At 44.3% G+C, this 18,572-nt stretch overlaps 1 protein-coding gene across 7 annotated transcripts in view; it reads left to right on the top strand.

Moving 5' to 3' along the window:
• The window catches only part of osbpl6 (oxysterol binding protein-like 6), a 200,434-nt gene that overhangs the window by 92,342 nt on the left and 89,520 nt on the right, over positions 1–18,572 (top strand). For all 7 annotated transcript variants that reach the window (XM_078552023.1, XM_078552022.1, XM_078552020.1 and 4 more), the window contains exons 4-6: positions 5,060–5,113; positions 8,229–8,342; positions 13,332–13,502. In XM_078552023.1, coding sequence (XP_078408149.1) covers positions 5,060–5,113; positions 8,229–8,342; positions 13,332–13,502 — 339 coding nt within the window. The remainder of the gene's footprint in view (positions 1–5,059; positions 5,114–8,228; positions 8,343–13,331; positions 13,503–18,572) is intronic.

Below are 18,572 nucleotides of genomic sequence, written 5' to 3'. Positions count from 1 at the left end.
CAACGGCGTGAAGGCAGGTCGCGATCGTCTGCACAGCCCGCCAACAGTGGGTCACGTTTCCCGCCATCGGTCAGCGGGGAGCTAATTGTAATATATCAGCATATAATTAAAAGGCCATCCTGCTAAGCTCGTGGAACCTCGCCGTATCGTCCATCCATGTCAGCGGGAAAGCACGCCGAAATGTTTCACAACAGCACAACAGGCGACGTGCACTTGGCAGCCTTCACTTTGGGGGAACTGAGGTGAGGGAGCAGCAGCGTTCTCCGCAGCTCGCCGGTTGTTTACAGGCCTCAGGGGCGCTGCGGGGCGGGGGCAATTGATGCCGGAGGCAACTGCTGAGGGGTGGAGGTGTGGGGGGGGTGCGGTTGGTGTCCGGGGTGGGGCTAGTGTTGGCCAGCCTCGGAGGTGACCATTGCCCGGGGATTGTGGGAAGCGGGGGGATACCGGTATAGACTGACCGTGCCTCTGCAACTGAGACAGATCAGGCGTAACCACAGTGACGTGATTGGGGTCAGGCCCCTAGCCTGCCCACCCATGCAAGCATCGCAGAGACACCAAAGAGCCATCAAGCGCTCCATAGCTTACCCCACCCCCCCCCACCCCCCAGTACAGACTTCGAGACCACCACCACTTTATTGGACCGCGGAGCAGTTGGACTGCACATGTTGTTCAGTCTCCTCGCCAATGCTGGCCATGTAGCAGTCACTGCTGGAGGTGCTCACAATCTCAGCATCCAGGTTCGGTCCAGTTTGCCATGCAGCGCACTCATCTTTGGTCATCCAAGGGGTGACCAGCCCTCTCCAGGAAGTGTTAAGGGGCAATCACACAGGGCCAGGAAACGTGTTAAGTACAGTCATGGTAACCGCGTCTCTCTCTCTTTCATGCTGCAGGAGGACCACATCAGAATCATGGATCCTGGTGACCTAGCTATATGCCTGATGGCCTACAGAGACCGTAGAAGACGGAGGAGGGAGTGACTGAGGCTGCTGGCTGTGCAAAGGCAAGAGCAGCAACCTAATGAGGAAGTGGGTAGGATGGGTTCCTGCACACACTGCCCAGGAGCTACAGCGAGCCATGGCTGGTCAGCGCCTAGCGACACACATGGTCTATAGATGCCGCCTGCCATTCCTGGAAATAACTGAGAACCAGTGTCACCGATGACTGCGCATGTCTAGGGATCTGGTGCCTCTCAACTGCCACTTACTGCAGGATTTGGCGCCATGGGGACATGGTGGGCATCCACTGCCAGTGGCTGTGAAAGTGACCACGGCACTCAATTTCTATGCCAGTGGCTCCTTTCAGGGCTCCACAGGTGACCTCTGTGGGATTTCACAATCCGCCACCCACAAATGCATCCATGAGGTCACGGATACCATCTTCTTCATGGCACACAGCTTTGTGCATTTCACCCGGGACCAGGACAGCCAGGATGCAAGGGGTATTGGATTCGTCCTGATCTCGGGATTCCCACAGGTACAGGGTGCAATTGACTGCACTCATGTGGTGCTCATGTCTCTGTCACTACACTTGGTCGACAACTTCAGCCACAAGGGCTTCCACTCACTGTGCAGCTGGTGTGCAACCACCAGAAACGCATCCTGCAGGTGTGCGCACAATTTCCAGGGAGTGTGCACGTGCCTACATCCTGAGTCGCTCGCAGATCCCTGCAGGGTCCACAGAGGCTGCAGGGTGGCTCCTTGGGGACAAAGGTTACCCGCAGAGGCCGTGGCTGATGACACCTGTGCGGGTAGCCCTTGACCGCAGCAGAGCGATGCTATAATGAGGCTCATGCTGCAGCTCGCAACTTGTTGGAACAGACCATCGGAATGCTGAAGATGTGGTTCCAGTGCCTGGACCAGTCTGGCGAAGCCCTGTAATACAGTCCGCAGAGGGTGTCACGCATCATTGTCATCTTCTGCGCCCTTTACAACCTGGTGCTGCAACTGGGAGAGGAGCTGGCTGAGGAAGAGATGGAGATATTGCACGTCTGCTCCAATGAGGAGGACGCCAACCAGGATGAGGGTGACGATGTCGGGGATGAGGCTCTCACACTGGCTAGACGAGACAGGCGTGCTCGGGAGGCCCTCATAGCTGCCAGATTTGTAGAGGATCATGACGATATGCAGTGAGGTGTCCCCATAGATCCTCACATCGCAGTTGTGAAAGTTTGACTCCAGTCTGGCTTATGGCAGCGCCAATACCCTCTGTGAGAATGCTCCTGTCATGGAGATGCAGTAAAAGCCCTAATAGTCGCTCAATCACAGGAGGATGATGATAACATGCGGTGAGGACACTCCACAGATCTTCACGTAGCCTCAGAGAATGTCTGACTCCTGTCTGGCCTAGGGCAGCTCGCTTGCACTCCATGATCAGGGCCATCTCCAAGACGCAGCCATGAAACTTTAGACACATCTGATTCTGTGTCAGCCTTCAGCACCTCAGCCCTTCAGGAGTTGGTGCACAGCATCATTAGTCACAGCTGCTGGTGTATGGGGGCCAGCCCCACCTTAAAGGTGCTGAGGGCACACAGAGAGAATGAGAGAACTCTGTGGCGCCTGCCCAATACATTCTGACAGCAATGATCAGCACCGCCAAGGTGCAGGCATCAGTAGCGTTTCCAGGGAATTTGAGGCTGGACCATCACTGTAGTCTGAAGGCCGCACAGAGCACAGGAAGAGACCCTGGACTGAGACACCTGCCTTTTATCTTGTGCAGAAACGTTTCACATCTGAGTGACACGAACACTGCTCATCAGAACAAGGAGCCATAGGCAGGGAGGCATTCTTAGGAGTTTATTGACAATAGTGAACAGTATATACAAGTGATCAATGCTGTGCGACTGCTTTTACCTAACTTTCCTAACACTGCCGCTATGTCTTGGTGCTCCCTGGATATCCTCAGCAGAGGTGAAAGCAGCCTGCTAACTGATGACTTCGGCAGGCACCCCCAGGAGGGCTGAAACTTGTTGGGCCACGGCCTGCTTTCGGGGTCCTCCTGCGGGCAATGGAACCCTCCTCGGCCTGTGAAGCTGGAGCTGCACAGGTCAGAGGAAGAGGGGATTCAGATGGGCTGGTCACTCTGAGAGTCACCTTGGTGGATGGCCCTGGAGTGTGCACCTGCTGACCCTCCTCCCTATGAGCACTTGAGAGCCCCTGGCTGACTGTGTGAGCAGAAGGGGTGGCTGGAGTGAGATCGAGCTGCCCAGCACCCCTCTCATGTACACACTGTTGGAGGTCAACTATGGTATCAGTGGTAGGGTTGAACCCACGCATCAGTGCAGGAGTGACATCCTGGACCTTACATCTCCATGGCAGCCACCATCCTGCCAGTGTTGACCTCGGTGCGTACAACGCCGGTGCTATCACCTCAGCCTGAAGACAGATGGACTCCTCCATCATTCTGGTCTCCAGCAGTCCTGTGTGCCGGGAACCTGGGAAGTCCCTGCCTCTGCCTGCTGTAGATCAGAAAGTGCGATGTGCTCACCAGATTGTAGTCCCAAGGCTACTCTAAAGCCAGGTCCCATTGAGGTGTGTGTCTCTGCGGTGGTGGAGGGTGTGGGTGAGTACTGTGACGGAACTTCAGGGAGGGAGCCTTCGGATTCCTCTTCAGAGGTTTCTTCAGGGCTTGATTGGAGGCCTTGGGTCATGGACTCCATCGGCTGTTTCCCAGATGCGCCTGTGAAAGCAAGGAGAGATAATTAGTGCATGGCAGTGGCCTGTGAAAGAGGACATATCATTCATGGCATGGTTGTCTGATGGATGTTGTACTGCTGGATCCTCATCCACACTTGCGCCGACCTTACCATCAGCACAGGACCGGTCCCGGTCATCGCCGGCCAGCTGGATGGCTATGTTTTCGAATTCTGTCAGAACTTTGATTTCCGGCATCCCTCCACCTGTCTGTGACCTTTCCCTCCTGTTGTGAGGCAGTTTGTCCTGCATGGATAGAGTTTGGGAGATTGTATCAGGACACCTGCCAGGCCAGATGATAAGTATGCCTGGCCTGTGTGGGTGGTGAGTGGATCCATGGATGGGATGAGGACAATGACGGTGTGTGTGAGAGAGTGAATGGTGATGTCCCTTGCATTGGCAATGAATGAGGGCCCTGTGGATGTGCAATGGGTTCGTGAGCTGGCGGCTGCCTTTTAAAGATGGTGGGTGGCGTGATGCAATAGCGGGGTGATGATAGGCGGGCGACTGAGAGCTCGCTCGCCCCGGAAACACTGTGTTTCGCGGGAGTGAATAAATAATAAGGCAGGTTTGGGACGATATGGCGTGAAATCTGCCATTTTTGTTGGTGGGTAGGCCTCCATTTTACCCGTCCACTACTGCATTTAGTGCAATTCTGGGAAAATTCCGCCCTATATTGCCCCATCTAACACTCTCAGCAGCCTACAGTGTTAGACTATATTGCCCCATCTAACACTGACCAGCATGACTTCAGTAAAATATCCCACAAGGACAAGATTTTAGTTTGTCTACAAATCCTTTCCTTGTAACCCCCTGTAAAAGGAATTTTCAAACTCCATCACTGTCAGTCCAGGATAGAAATTCACAACTGCTCTTCCTGCTGCCAGTGATGACCATGCATGTGCCCTGCTGCGCATTCCCCACTATAAAATATGACAGCCGTTAATCCGAGCTTGTCATCAGCACACAACTGCGCTTGCAAGACGTTGGCAGCAAATGCAGCCAATTGGAAACCATACCAACCTACATGGGAAAATATATGTTCAAAAGAATTGTCTTCAAGTACTAATCTTAAAAATTGATTTCTAGAGATAATTTAGAGTTGATTCAGTTGACCTCTAGATTTTGAAATTAGTTAGTTGTCCCTTTTTCTCATCTGCATTCAGTTGTAGTGTAATGATAAAATATATATAAATGAACTTCAAAAAAGGGCATTTTTTTTCTTCAAACACTTGGATATGCAGGACATTGTATAAATGCTTTACTACCATCAATTCGATTGTTTTGGACTTTTAGTCCTTACAAATTTAATTACAGTTAACTTTACAAATTGTGTCTTAACCTATTAATCAAAGTTTATTCTGTTGCAGCGCTTCTTTGTCCTTGATAATGGGATGCTAAAGTATTCCAAGGCACCAATTGATGTGAGTAACCCTTCTTAGTGCCTGTTGACCTTTCAGATTTACTTAGTAGCCTCTTGTTGCTCTTTCAATTTTATTTTATTGTACTTAAAAAGGTGGAACATATTTAGTTAATAATGGAGTTTCATTGTTGAACAGTATTTAATGATGACCAATATATTAACAGATTTACTGAAATTTATAATGGAATTGAGAACAGAATCAAATTTACAAAATTTGAATGATTAGACTTTTTAAGACCTAGGATTTGTATAATGATGCTTCAATCCCGTTTTGATGAGCCAGTGGCATTGTATGTGAGTATTCCTCATGCGCTATGTTATTGAGCAGTAGGAACAAAATTAAACTTCCTGAGAAAGAGGAACTGGATATTGTTAGTGTCTTTGGATGCACCTGGAAAATAGAAAGGTGAAAAGGCAGGAGCAGGATTATGTTACAGACCATCACAAAATAGGAGGGAGTTGGGGACATTCAAAAAAGTGCCAATGCCGCCTTGTAGTCATGGAGAATTATTATATTTCTTACATAGACTGTGACTTAGAGCTGGGACAATTTATGCAGGAAGAAGTTTATTAAAGTAGTTCAAGAATCTTTTCTTAAGCAGTACTGGAGAGAATTCACAGCAGAGAAGACAATCAAGAAGGAATAATAAAGCAGTGTTAAAGTAAGGAAATATTTAAGAGAGAGCCATCAAAATTGCTAATTTTAATATTAACACAGGGACAGAATAGATAATATTTATTAATTTGGATTTCAGAATAGCAAGGAAGTAAAATGCTGCGTGAAAGGAATTAGATGAGAACTATTTAAATGGGAGAAAATGGAGAAAAAGTGTTAGTGCCTTAAGGAGATATTTTTTTTACAGTGTAAAGACTGTTTATCCCAGAAACAAGCAGGCGAGTACCAGCAACATAAATTAAAAAGTAAGTAATGGAAGGCAGTAGGGGAAAAGAAGAGGGCATATTGAATTCTGAGATGTAGAGGAAAGAAATAGGATGAGGAGAGCCATAAAACCAAGTAAAGACACTCCCAAGAAACTGCTGAGATGCAAGGAGGGACGTGGTGAACAATATAAAGTACAATAATATCGTATTTTAAACATATCAAGAGCAAGTGAAGGGTACAGTGGTGTCATGGAATCTGAACAATGGAAGTGGTAGGATTACTATATCACTATGTCGTGATGGTTTTTACTGATGAAAGGAGAGTAGTAAAGATGCTGGATTTGAGGGCAGAACAAGAGCACAGAGAACACGCTGAAACCTCTTAGCATCACATGGAAAGGTATGTTAGAACGGTTTAGGAAGCTGAAGGTAAACAAGGCCATAGACCCTGATGATTTCTGTTCAAAGCTCTGTTGAAGTTGGCTGAGGATATTGCAAATGTCACTGATATCTTCCAAACTCATTGGAATTGAATAACATCCTAAAAGGTTGGAAAATAACAAATATGACCCCGTTTTTAAACAAAATCATAAGAAATAGGAGCAGGAGTAGTCCCAGCATGGTTCAGGTGAAGACTGTCCTAAAGGTACAGCTCGCCTTTTCTCCAATACTGGTGCCAGTGCCGCATGAATCAAAACCCATTTCTCCTACACCAATCTTTGAGCCACATATTCGACTCTCTGATTATTTATCCTATTCCAATTTGCTTATGGCTCAGGTAGTAATCCGGAGATGATTACCTGTTGGACAATTGCATGGGCTGAGGCTCCTCTATTTTCTGGATCCCCATATCTGCCTCTCTCTCAGACACACCTTCCCATCCCTGACCGTGGACCAAATCGGAAGAATCTAGTCTAAGGGGTGACTGCCTCTTGGAACAAATTGCCCAGGTAACTCCACCCCACCAATGCATTGCTGCATTCGAAGCTCAGACTTCAGCTCATCAACTCTGAGTCAAAGTCCCTCACATTGCAGATGTGGTTTCCATGAATCACAGCCCCTGTATTCTAAAGCTGCAACACATGACCTGCCCTGCTGTTTTTATTTTGTTTCATTTAACTAATTAGGTCTCTTGTTGAGCAATATTACTCAATAATTATCTGAAGGATTAAGGAGCAACTCTAATTTATTGACCTGTGTACCTTGTCTTGATTTTGGAGAAAGTGTTTGAGAATTTGATGATGAATTGCACGAGGACCATCAAGGCCAGATTATGGGCCTAGTTTTGGAAGGGCAAAGGTTCTACATGACCAATTTACTGGATTTTTTTTTGAGGTGGGCGCAGATCTAGAGGGAGGTAGTAGTGGTTACCCGCAAGGATTTCAGGAAAACATTCGAAGCTGTCTCATATAACAATGATTCACATGGGATAGACAACAAAATAACAAACTGAATAATGGCAGGTTTGTATGAAGACTTGACACAAAAGAGAGAAAGCGCAGTTAGGAGCACACTCACTCTAGAGGAGATTTTGGAGGAATAGCTACATACACCAGTGGTCTTTTTCTGCATAATTATCTTGCTATGTATATAGGTTTTGCTTGCAATTTATGTGGGTTATTAACTCAGCAAATGATGGTAGAACAATAACTGTGGGAAAATATTAATTTTAATTCCCAAACTTAATTACACATATGAGTAGTTTTTAAAAACTTTTTCAGAACCCTTAGATTTCTGAGAGTTATTAGCAGTTGTTAGCACTGCTGGAAAACATGTCATATTTTCAGAAAAGTATGTTTTCTTTGATAAATTTTAGTTTTGTCGCATTTGAAATTAGTGAAACATAAGTACAAATGTTATCAATAACATGGATAGTGATCACATCTTAAGTGGAAAACTTTCATAATTTTTTTATTAACTGTCAAGAGATAATACTGTCATAGGTTATATCATATGTATGTTTTATCATTCTATTGTATCATGAATTTTTTTAGGCTATCACACTATTGTATTTGAGCCATTTGTATCATGGAATGAGAAAGAGTAATTTTTTTTAGACATAAGACAGAACTACATGTCATCATAGACTCCTGTGATGAAAAGAGGCTAGTTTTCTTTAGGACAGAACATATTGGATCTTGTTACTCTGCATTTATGTTCATTTTGGATCTGTACGTTTTGTACTAGACTAATACTGTACACTGACCTTGCAGTTCCTAATTATCTGTTCTTAGATTCAAAAAGGCAAACTTCATGGAAGCATTGATGTTGGGTTGTCAGTGATGTCAATCAAAAAGAAGGCACGTAGAATAGATCTTGACACAGAAGAACATATCTATCATCTAAAGGTATATAAACATAGAAAGTGAAGAAACCTATTTATCATTTAAAGGTATGTAATTATGAAATCATAAGAATTAGGAGCAGGAATAGGCGATATGGCCCATTGAGCCTGCTCCACCATTCAATAATGTCACAGCTGATCTGACTGTGGCCTTAATTCTACTTTCTGGCCTGGCCCCCATAACCCTTGACTCCCTTGTAGATCAAAAATCTATCTAGCTCAGCCTTGAACATATTCAATGACCTAGCCTCCACTGCTCTCTGTGGAACAGAATTCCAAAGACTAACAATCGTCTGAGGGAAGAAATTCCTCCTCACCTCCATCTTAAATGGGAAGCCCCTTGTTTTTAAACTGTGCCCCCTAGTTCTAGGCTCCCCCATTGAGGAGAAACATCCTTTCAGCATCTGCTCTGTCAAGTCCCCTCAGAATCTTATATGTTTCAATAAGATCACCTCTCATTCTTCAAAACTCCAATGAGTATAAGTCAAACCTGTTCAATCTTTTCTCAAAAAACAAAACTCCTTTATCCCAGGAGTCAACCTAGTGAACCTTTTCTGAACTGCTTAATCATCTTTTGCTGGTTTCTAAGATTTTCCCAATCTTCTAGTCTGTCACTCATCTTTGCAGCATTGTACACCTTTTGTTTCAATTTGATGCAATCCACAACTTCCTTAGTTAGCATCCTTCTCGTAGAGTCTTTCTTTCTCAATGGAATGTATCTTTGTTGAGAGTTATGAAATATCTCCTTAAATGTCTGCAATTGCTTCTCTACCATCTCACCTTTTAACCTATTTACCCTGTCCACTTTAGCAAACTGTGTTCGTGCCCTTGTAATTGCCTTTATTTAAGTTTAAGACTCCAGTTTCAGACCCGCAATTCTCGTCCTTACATTGATGTGAAATTTTATCATGTTATGACTGCTCTTTAAAGAGGATCCTTTACTTTCAGGTCATTAATTAATCCTGGCTCATTACACATTACCAGGTCCAAAATAGCCTGTTCCCTGGTTGGTTCTAGAATGTATTGTCCTAAGAAACTGTCCTGAATCCATTCTTATGAATTCATCCTCCAAGTTACCTTTGCCAATTTGATGTGTCCAATCTATATGAAGATTAAAACCCCCCATGATTATTGCAGTACCTTTCTTATTAGCCCCCATTATTTCTTGAATTATACTGTCCTACTGTGTAGCCACTGTTAGTGGCCTCTAAATTACTCCCACCAATACTTTGGCTATTTTCTATCTCCACCAGAACTGTACATTTTGATCCTCTGAACCAAGATCATTTCTCACGACTGTACTGATCTCAATCTTTATTAACAGAGTTGCCCCACTTCCGTCTCTTTTCATTCTTCCCTTCCAGAATGTCAAATACTCAGGTCCCAGCCATGGTCACTTTGCAAGCATGGGCAGAATTTTTAGGTTGGCGGACGGATGCGCGCCCCACCCGCTTGGTTGCAAAATCACATGAGATGACATCAGGCAAGCGTCCCAACGTCATCCCATGCTTGCATGATATTTTGGTCAGCAGGCGCATGCAGAAGTCGGAAGCACGTCCGCCAACAATTAAGAGGCCAATTAGTGTAATTAAATTTGCAATTGTGTCTGATTTTTCGTGATCCGTCCAACCTTACAGTTGGCGGGCAGATGAATTGGCAAGGCAGACTTCACGTTTTCCAAGGGCGGGATGAGATTTCCCTTACTAAATTTAAAAAAATAAAAATCTATGGACAGCATTTTTATCATGTATATGTTCAGGTGACTGATTGTGATGCTTGGTCATTTTTTTCCTGATTTTAAAAACTTTATTTAATTGTTTTCAGGTCTTCAGCTCCCTGAGGCAGCTCTCTGCCTTCAAGGAGCTTTCGGCCAGCGCTCACCCGCATTTATGTCAATGCCTGCCTTCCTCCCGCCCCTACCCTGGCAGCGCTGAGTATTTCAGCACACGCTTCATGCTGGCTGGCCATTAATTAGCCAGCCAGCGTGAAATCGTAATCAGGGGGCTGATTGCGGTCGGCAGTCCATTCCCCAGCTGATCCCGAACCCACCGAACGCGCCCACCTGCCAACCTAAAAATTCTGCCCCATGTCTGTGTAGTGGCTATCATATCATACTCACTTATTTCTATTTGTAAATTCAATTCACCTGTCTTGTTACAAATGCTGTGTACATTCAAATAAGGAGCCTTTAATTCTATCTTTTTACCATCTTTCCGTACTCTGACCTTGTTCTTATGTTTGTACGCATTGCCCCTTCCTGTCACATCCTGGCCGGCACAGACATAATGGGCTGAATGGCCTCTTCCTGTGCCTTAACTTTTCTATGGTTCTAACTGGATCCTTCCTCTCCCATTCCGAGTTTCTCTCCAGCTCTGAGGAGATGCCCTTAACCCTGGCACCAGCGAGGCAATGCAGCCTTCGGGACTCATGGTGTCAGCTTCAGAGAACAGTATCTATCCCCCTAACTATATTGTCCCTTACTACAACTACATCCCCTTTTACCGCCCCCCACCGCCCCTTTTTGAATGTCTCCCTGCACCACGGTACTATGGCCAGTTTCCTCATCTTCCTTGCAGTCCCTGCTCTTGCCCACATCAGCCCGTTCCCCCATCTTACAAACAGTTCTTGGACTTCAGGATTTATAAAGAACAAAAATACACCCGGACGGTTTGGCTCAACTTTAAATGTGTTGTTTTATTGTACCCACTAATATCTCTAGTACAGATACCACTACAATTAGTTGAAATAACACAGAAAACCCTCTCAAAATAGTACAGAATTACTATTTTATATACAATACATTTGAGATTTGACTGACAGCCCACAAGCTCAAAGAAAATAAACAAACCTTCTACAAAAGTGACGCAAATACCCCAGTTCGAATCCTCCCGCGGCTAGATGAAATTAGCACTCAACTCCCAGCTGAACCCTTCTGTGAGTTGACTGATGTCCCCTTTTAGCCAAAATGAAGTCACTATGACTTCTTTAAATCTGACAAAATACAGACAAAAACACTACACCTTTGTCCTAAAACTTTACAAAGCCCTCAGACTAATATCACCACGATCTGGCTGAAACACTTACAGTCACCAACATGGCTGGTCTGTCTGGTGCTGAATGTAGATCCCGAGTCAAGATGACCAGTCCTGACTCTTCTTCTGTCTCCAGCAACCACATTCTGATATACTCTTTTTATAATGATTCAATTCAGACATATCAAATGTATTTCCAGTTGATCATGCCGTTCCAATGTCCAGTAGTTAACACCTCTTAGTTTATTTCACACGTAGTCCAGACAGAAAAGATCAGCTCATGCTGGTTAAAGCAATACATTCATTCCACGGAAAAATAGCCCAGACAAATATGGTCAGCTCTCGCACCATTTAAACAATTCTCTTGCTGTTTGGAAGCAATACAGTGGCAGCACCTGCCTACGAGGTTGATGAAGGTTTGAATGACACATTCATCTTCTCGAGAGGAAACAATCATAGTTACAATGGCAAGGATCCAGTACCATGTGTATCATGCTGGCCTTAGTTCTATTGCAATTCCTTAATTGTATTATATCAATGGCACATTTCTTGTTCCATTGCATAGGTTAATCAATCTCTTAATTGCATTAGCCAGTGGCAGGTAGTGGCATTTTCCTGGTACTATTGTCCCATGATAGCAATCAGTCAATGTCCAAATCCTTTTGATGAGCCACTGTCTTTTACTAAATGTCTGATTTAGCCCCCTGCTGCCCAGCCCTGTGCTGTTGGCTGCAGCTTGGCTTTTATATTTTATGGGGAGGATTTCCCCCTCATCGGTTGGGCGAGGTTGGCGGGCCCGGAAGCAGCCATGCAACGGTCTGCCGTCTGCGATCGGGCCCCGACCACAATCTCACGCTGGCTGCCCAATTAACGGCCAGCCAGTGTGAAACGTGCGCTGATAACCTCAGCACTGCCGGGGTGGGGGTGGGAGGAGCGTGAGTGCTGAAGTGTGTGCATGTGCGGGGGAACGCTCAGTGAAAACTCCCTGAAGGCACAGAGCTGCCTCAGGAAGCTGAAGATTTTTAACCTGAAAAATAAAGATTTTACATATGAGATAAACATGTCCCCATATGTGACTCAGTCACATGAAACGGGACATTTAAAAAAGGATGTTGAAAATTTTTTTTTTTAGAAAGCGTTGGAAACCTCATCCTGCCATGGATGAGTTTTTGTTAAAAATGCAAAGGCCGCCTGGCCTATTTGCCCACCTGCTGGCCGAACGGCTGAGCGGGTAGCAAAATGTCCAACTTTATTAATTGCTTAAGGACCTTAATAGGCTTCATAATTGTCAGCAGGTGCGCTGCCACCTCTCGTGCATGCCCGCTGACTGAAAGATTGCGAGACTGCGCAATGACATCGGTACACTCGCCCAAAGTCATCGCATGCTATTGCCCTCCCATTCGGGTTGGGCATGTGGCCTGCTGCAGGATGAGAAGTTCTGCCCTATGGTTCAAAACATAAGGTCAAAACATGTCCTTGGGTTTGGATTTTATATTCCATAAATTCCTCAGTTGGAGGGGATTCCGATCCTATAGACAATGGTAAGGGCAGAGGCTTCTTCATTGCTACTTTCTGGGTTGCCATACCTGCCTCACTTGCAGTCACACCCTCCTGTCCCTTACCACTGACCAAATCTGAAGAACCTAGCCTAAGGGGTGTGACTGCCTCCTGGAACAAAATGTCCAGTTAACTTTCTCCCTCCCTAATGCATCGTCGTATCTGAAGCTTGGACGGCAGCTCATCAGCTCCCTCTCTCGGACCACTCCTTTTTTTGTAAAATGACCAGATAGTACCTCCTCCCTCACTGCACCAAATTCCTTCACTGCCAAATTTCCAGAATTAAGCACTCAGCCTCGCTACACTCAAACAAAGCTGCACCTTAGTGTTACTTATAGAAAATAAAGCCTGTTGATGTGCACGTTTTTAAAACAAAAATTATCAGCACATTTTTGTGTATACAGGTAAAATCTCAGGAAGTATTTGATGCTTGGGTAACAAAATTGCGGCATCATCGATTGTACCGTCAAAATGAAATTGTGAGGTCACCCAGGGATGCCAGCTTTCATGTCTTCCCTACATCACCAAAAACTGATTCTTCACCAGCTCCAACTGCCACTGTATTAGATGTAAAGGTGAGTGATTGTTACTGATGTTTACGGCATGTAATATTTAAGCTTAAATTTTCCAGTGATGTGAAACAAAACAATTAGCTCAATTCAAATTTAGTTAATAGATATATCTGTTATTGTGCATTTTCTTTTGATATTGAAGTTCACAAGATGCTTTCCTTTTGTTCATTTAAGACAGAATGAACACCAACATATGAATCTTAATCATGGTCATAAAATTCCAGTTTACAATTTCTATTTCTACTTGAGTGCACACTTAAACTTTGTTATATTTTCATAATCTATTTTACAAAAAACTTATTTTTAAGTTCCCCACAGCATTAACTCCCACCTATAGGTTGACTGTCTGTTCTCTGGCTCCTACCAATGGCACTTTGCAGCTGATAGCATGTTAGTACTCACATGTAACATTTTTCTTCAGTCTCTGTTAAATGGGGAATAGGGTACCAAAGCAAGGAAGTTATGTTAAACTTGTATAGAACACTAGTTTGGCCTCAATTGTCTCACTGCTCTGTGAATAGAGAATGGTTAGAGCGCAGAAGGTGGCCAATCGGCCCATCGTTTTTATGCTGGCCCTCTGAAAGAACAATTCACCTAGAACCACTCCCTTGCCATCTCCCCTTAGCCCTGCACATTCTCCTTTTCAGATAATAATTGAATTCTCTCTTGAATGCCTCAGTTGAACCTGCCTCCACCAGCCTCCACTATTCTCTCCGATAGGGCATTCCAGATCGTGACCACTTGCTGTGCAAAAATTGCTTCTTTTGCCAATTACCTTAAATCTGTGTGCTCTTATTCTTGATCCCTCCACTAGTGGGAACAGTTTCTCCCCATCTACTCAGTCTAGATCCCTCATGATTTTCAATACCTGTATCAAATCTCCTCTCAACCTTCTCTTCTCCAAGGAGAGCAGTCCTAACTTCTCCAATCTATCTACATAACTAAAGTTCCTCATCCATGGCACCATCCGTGAATCTTTTCTGCATTCTCTCTAATGCCGTCACATCTTACTCAGAACTGGATGCAATACTCCTGTTGAGGTTGAACTAGTATTCTACAACAGTTTAACATAATTTCCTTGCTTTTGTACTCCATTCCCCTATTGATAAACCCAGGATGCGGTAAGCTTTATTAACTGCTCTTTCAACCTGTCCTACCACCTTCAATTATTTATGCACAGAAACACCCAGATCCCTCTGCTCTCTCACCCTCTTTGGAATTGTACCCTTTACTTTATATTGTCTCCCTGTATTCTTCCTATCAAAATAAATTATCATTTCTAGAAGTTTCTCTACCACTGAGGTTAAACTGACTGGCCTGTTGTTGCTGACCTGACCTTTACATCCTTTTTTGACAAGGCTGTAACATTTGCAATTCTGCAGTCCTCTAGCACCATCCCTGAGTCTAAGGAAGACTGAAAAATTATGGCTAGTGCTTCCACAATTTCCACACTCAGATCCCTCAGTGTCCTTGGATGCATCTCATCTGACCCTGATGTCATATCAGCTTTAAGTACAGACTGCCTGTCCAATACGACCTCCTTATCAATTTTAAATGCTTCAAGTGCCCAAATTACCTCCTCTTTCACCATGCCTGTGCAGCATCTTCTTCCTTGATAAAGACAGATGCAAAATATTAATTTAATACCTTAGTCATGCCCCCTACCTCCTTGTATAAATCCCTTTTTTGGTCCCTAATCAGCCCCATTCCCCCTTTTACCACCCTTTTACTATTTATATGCCTGTAGAAGACTTTTAGATTTCCTTCTTTGTTAACTGTCAGTCTCTTTTCATATTCTGTCTTTGCCTTTCTTATTTGCTTTTCCAGTTCCCTTGATACCTTCTATATTCAGCCTGGTGGTTCTTCATCTTGATCCCTACATCTTCTGTCATCCAGGAAGCTCTGTATTTGTTTGGCCTACCTTTCCCCATGGTGATAATATACCTTGACTGTAGCTGAACTATCTTTTCTTTAAAGTCGGCCCATTGTTCAGTTACAGCTTTGCCTGCAACCTTTGATTCCAATTTTGGTCAGATCCATTCTTACCCCATGGTAGTTGGCTTTACCCCACCTAATTACTCTTACTCTGCATGGTTCCTTGTCCTTTGCATCAATAGATTTAGGTTGGCTATGGTAATGATCATTGTCCCCTGAATGCTCCCCGAACGACAATGGATCCACATGGCCCACCTCATTCCCAAGAACCAAGTCTAGAAGTGCTTTCTTTCACATTGGACTGGCAACATATTGCTGTATAAAATTCTTCTGATCACTTTCTAGAAACTCTTGCCCCTCTCTGTCCTTTACAATACTACTATCCCAGCCTATATTTGGGTAATTAAAGTCTCCCATTATAATTACTCTATAATTCTTGAACCTCTAAGTTCCTTGCACATTTGTTCCTCTACAACTTTCCCACTAGTCGATGGCCTATAGAATTCACCGAACAATGTAATTGCACCTTTTTTGTTCCTTAGCTCTAACCAAATAGATTCTGTCCTTGATCCCTCTGGGACATCCTTTCTCTCCAGCACTGCAAAGTTCTACTTAATCCATACTGCCACCCTCACCCCTTCCCTTCCTTTCCTATCTTCCCTGAACACTTAGAATCGAGGAATATTTAATCCCCCGTCCTGTCCTTTTTTGAGACAGGTCTCTGATATAGCCACAACATCGTATTTCCACATGGCAATCTGCATACTTGGTCTACTGGAATCAGTAAATGGGAACTCCTAATTTACCTGCCTGTGACACTTGTGTAAAATATGCCAGACCAACAGTCATATAGAGCTTTTTAAGAATATATTTTCACACCACTGATGGGCAAAATTTAGATATCAAAATATTCTTTAGGTTTGAAATTTCAGGTTTTTATTCTACGTGAAAATAGAATAAATCATTATTATCAAGTTTAATTAAATTTACTATGAGCAACGTTTGCAGTTTTGGTTTTATGTAGTTATTTTTTTTGAAGGAATGTAAATTTTGTGTGAAATATCGGACAGGAGAACTCTGGAGACAATAATCATTTGGTTGCAGCTGCACAACCAGAATGGTCATGTAGCTTTCCTTAAATTCAGATTAATACAGAGGAATAATGACCTTTTTCTGTATCTATCAATAGAGCCACAACAGTTTAAATTAAGTGTATTTATTACTGGAACTTTTCTAAGCCATTTCAGATGGAAAATAATCTGCTAAAACATGATGACAGAGCAAGTATATATTAACTGGAATTTCATTATTTGGGTCTTTATAATCATCAGACCTGTGACTTATTTGGGATTACCCCCACCTCTATTCTTATTCTGCTGTTGCACTGTTCCATAAGTGTCACTTGCCCTTTGGTATTGACCCAAATATTAATGCTTGAATCATGTCATTGAATATAACAGGTTATTTGTATGCTGAGCCTGATCTTGTACTCACTTGCCATCCACTCTTACACATCCAGCATAATATTGACCAAAATCAGGAGTCACTGGGGGGGACGTTTAGGGCGGGTGCGTGGAGGCACGTCTCCGATCAGTGCCCCTGATTGGGGGCACGCCGCCATTTTACGTGGGTGGGCCAATTAAAGCCCGCGCAGCGTGACGTCCACAAGGAAGCGCTATGTGCTCCCTGTGCGGGCAAGGGATGATCCCCTGAGCCGAGAGAGCGCTCTTTTGTGCATGCGCGTGAAAGAGCATACTCATCTCCCTGAGGTTAAGTGCTGCCTCAAGGAGATTGGCTCCTGTCTGAAAAAATTTTTAAAACGGAATAAATAAATTTCTCTGACCTGTCCCCTCATGTGACACTGTCACATAAGTTGGGACATGTCCATCATTTTCATTGACAATTTTATTAAAAATGTTAAAACCTACATGAAACCCCATCCCGCCCGTGGATGAGGTTTCATGCTTTTTCTTAAGCCCGCCAGGGCTCCCAGCCTGCCCGCCAACCTTAAGGTTGGACGGGCAGGTCCATTAATTACTTTAACTACTTTGTCAATGGCCTCAATTGGCCAATGACAGATTGGCAGGCGCACAGTTGATTCTGCTGAGCCCGCTGACCTGAAAATTGAAATGAGGCAGGGTGACGTCGGGAGTTCTGCCCGACATCATCCCGCGTCATTTTACACGTCGGCGAATAGGCCCTGCCCCCTGCTCGCCGACAGGGAAATTGTGGCCCAGAAGTCTGGGCTCTATTTTTGATCCAGTGCCATCTCAGCTGCAATCTGCGAGCACAGAACAGGCTATGGCTAAAACCTGTGAATGCCTGATATGCTACTTACTGAGCGAGCTTGTTGAATAATAGAGGACTCAATTGTAACTGATTTGGTGATGATAGGTTATTATAAACATTCATTTTAAATGTCAGATGTTCATTCCATTTGCTCTTGGCACATTATTTTACACAAAACCGATAAAATGCATTTGCATGTGAAGTAATGCATATCCACTTCACATCAATTTACACCAGCATGACTGTGTTTGCCGAATGAAAGCTAAGTAAAATATTGAGCATAATATGCAATTATAAAATTCACATTCGTCAATCACATGTGATCACTAAAATACAAAAATTGAACTTGAGTCTAATTATATTTCCAGACGTTCTGTTGGAGCTATTCTGAATTAATGTGTAATTCTGAATTATGCATTCTGTGGAGGCAGCGGCTGTCCTGCCACCAGAATCAAAAGCAGGGAGTGACCCTAGGACCTGGGTCCGCATTTTGCCGACGGCAGTCAATTAAATGGCTCCCTAAAGCTGCTGGCTCAATCAGAGGGCCGGCAGTTCAGTTCCACTGTTAGTGCTTACCATTGCTGGGATTGCACCTGGAGGATGAGGATGCATCAATGGGCATGCAACCTCAAAGTCAAGTTAAGTGGGCTGTGGGGTGCCAGTGCCAGTCAGGCAATCCTCCACAATGGGGCAGGGGAGGTTGCTGAGGGCAGATGGTGCATTGCTGTGGGCTGGCTATTGCCAGGTGGTCCCCTGCATGGGTCAAAGAGTGCCCAAAGAGGAGTGCCCCCTGGAGGACACCAGGGTTTACCTGGCAGTCTCCCCACATAGTAGCAAGCAAACACCCAC

This window comes from Cetorhinus maximus, chromosome 11 (genome assembly GCF_964194155.1).
Source record: "Cetorhinus maximus chromosome 11, sCetMax3.hap1.1, whole genome shotgun sequence".
NCBI classification, from domain to species: domain Eukaryota; kingdom Metazoa; phylum Chordata; class Chondrichthyes; order Lamniformes; family Cetorhinidae; genus Cetorhinus; species Cetorhinus maximus.
The sequence above is the reverse complement of the archived record's forward strand: the minus strand, read 5'-3'. Positions and strand labels throughout refer to the sequence as shown.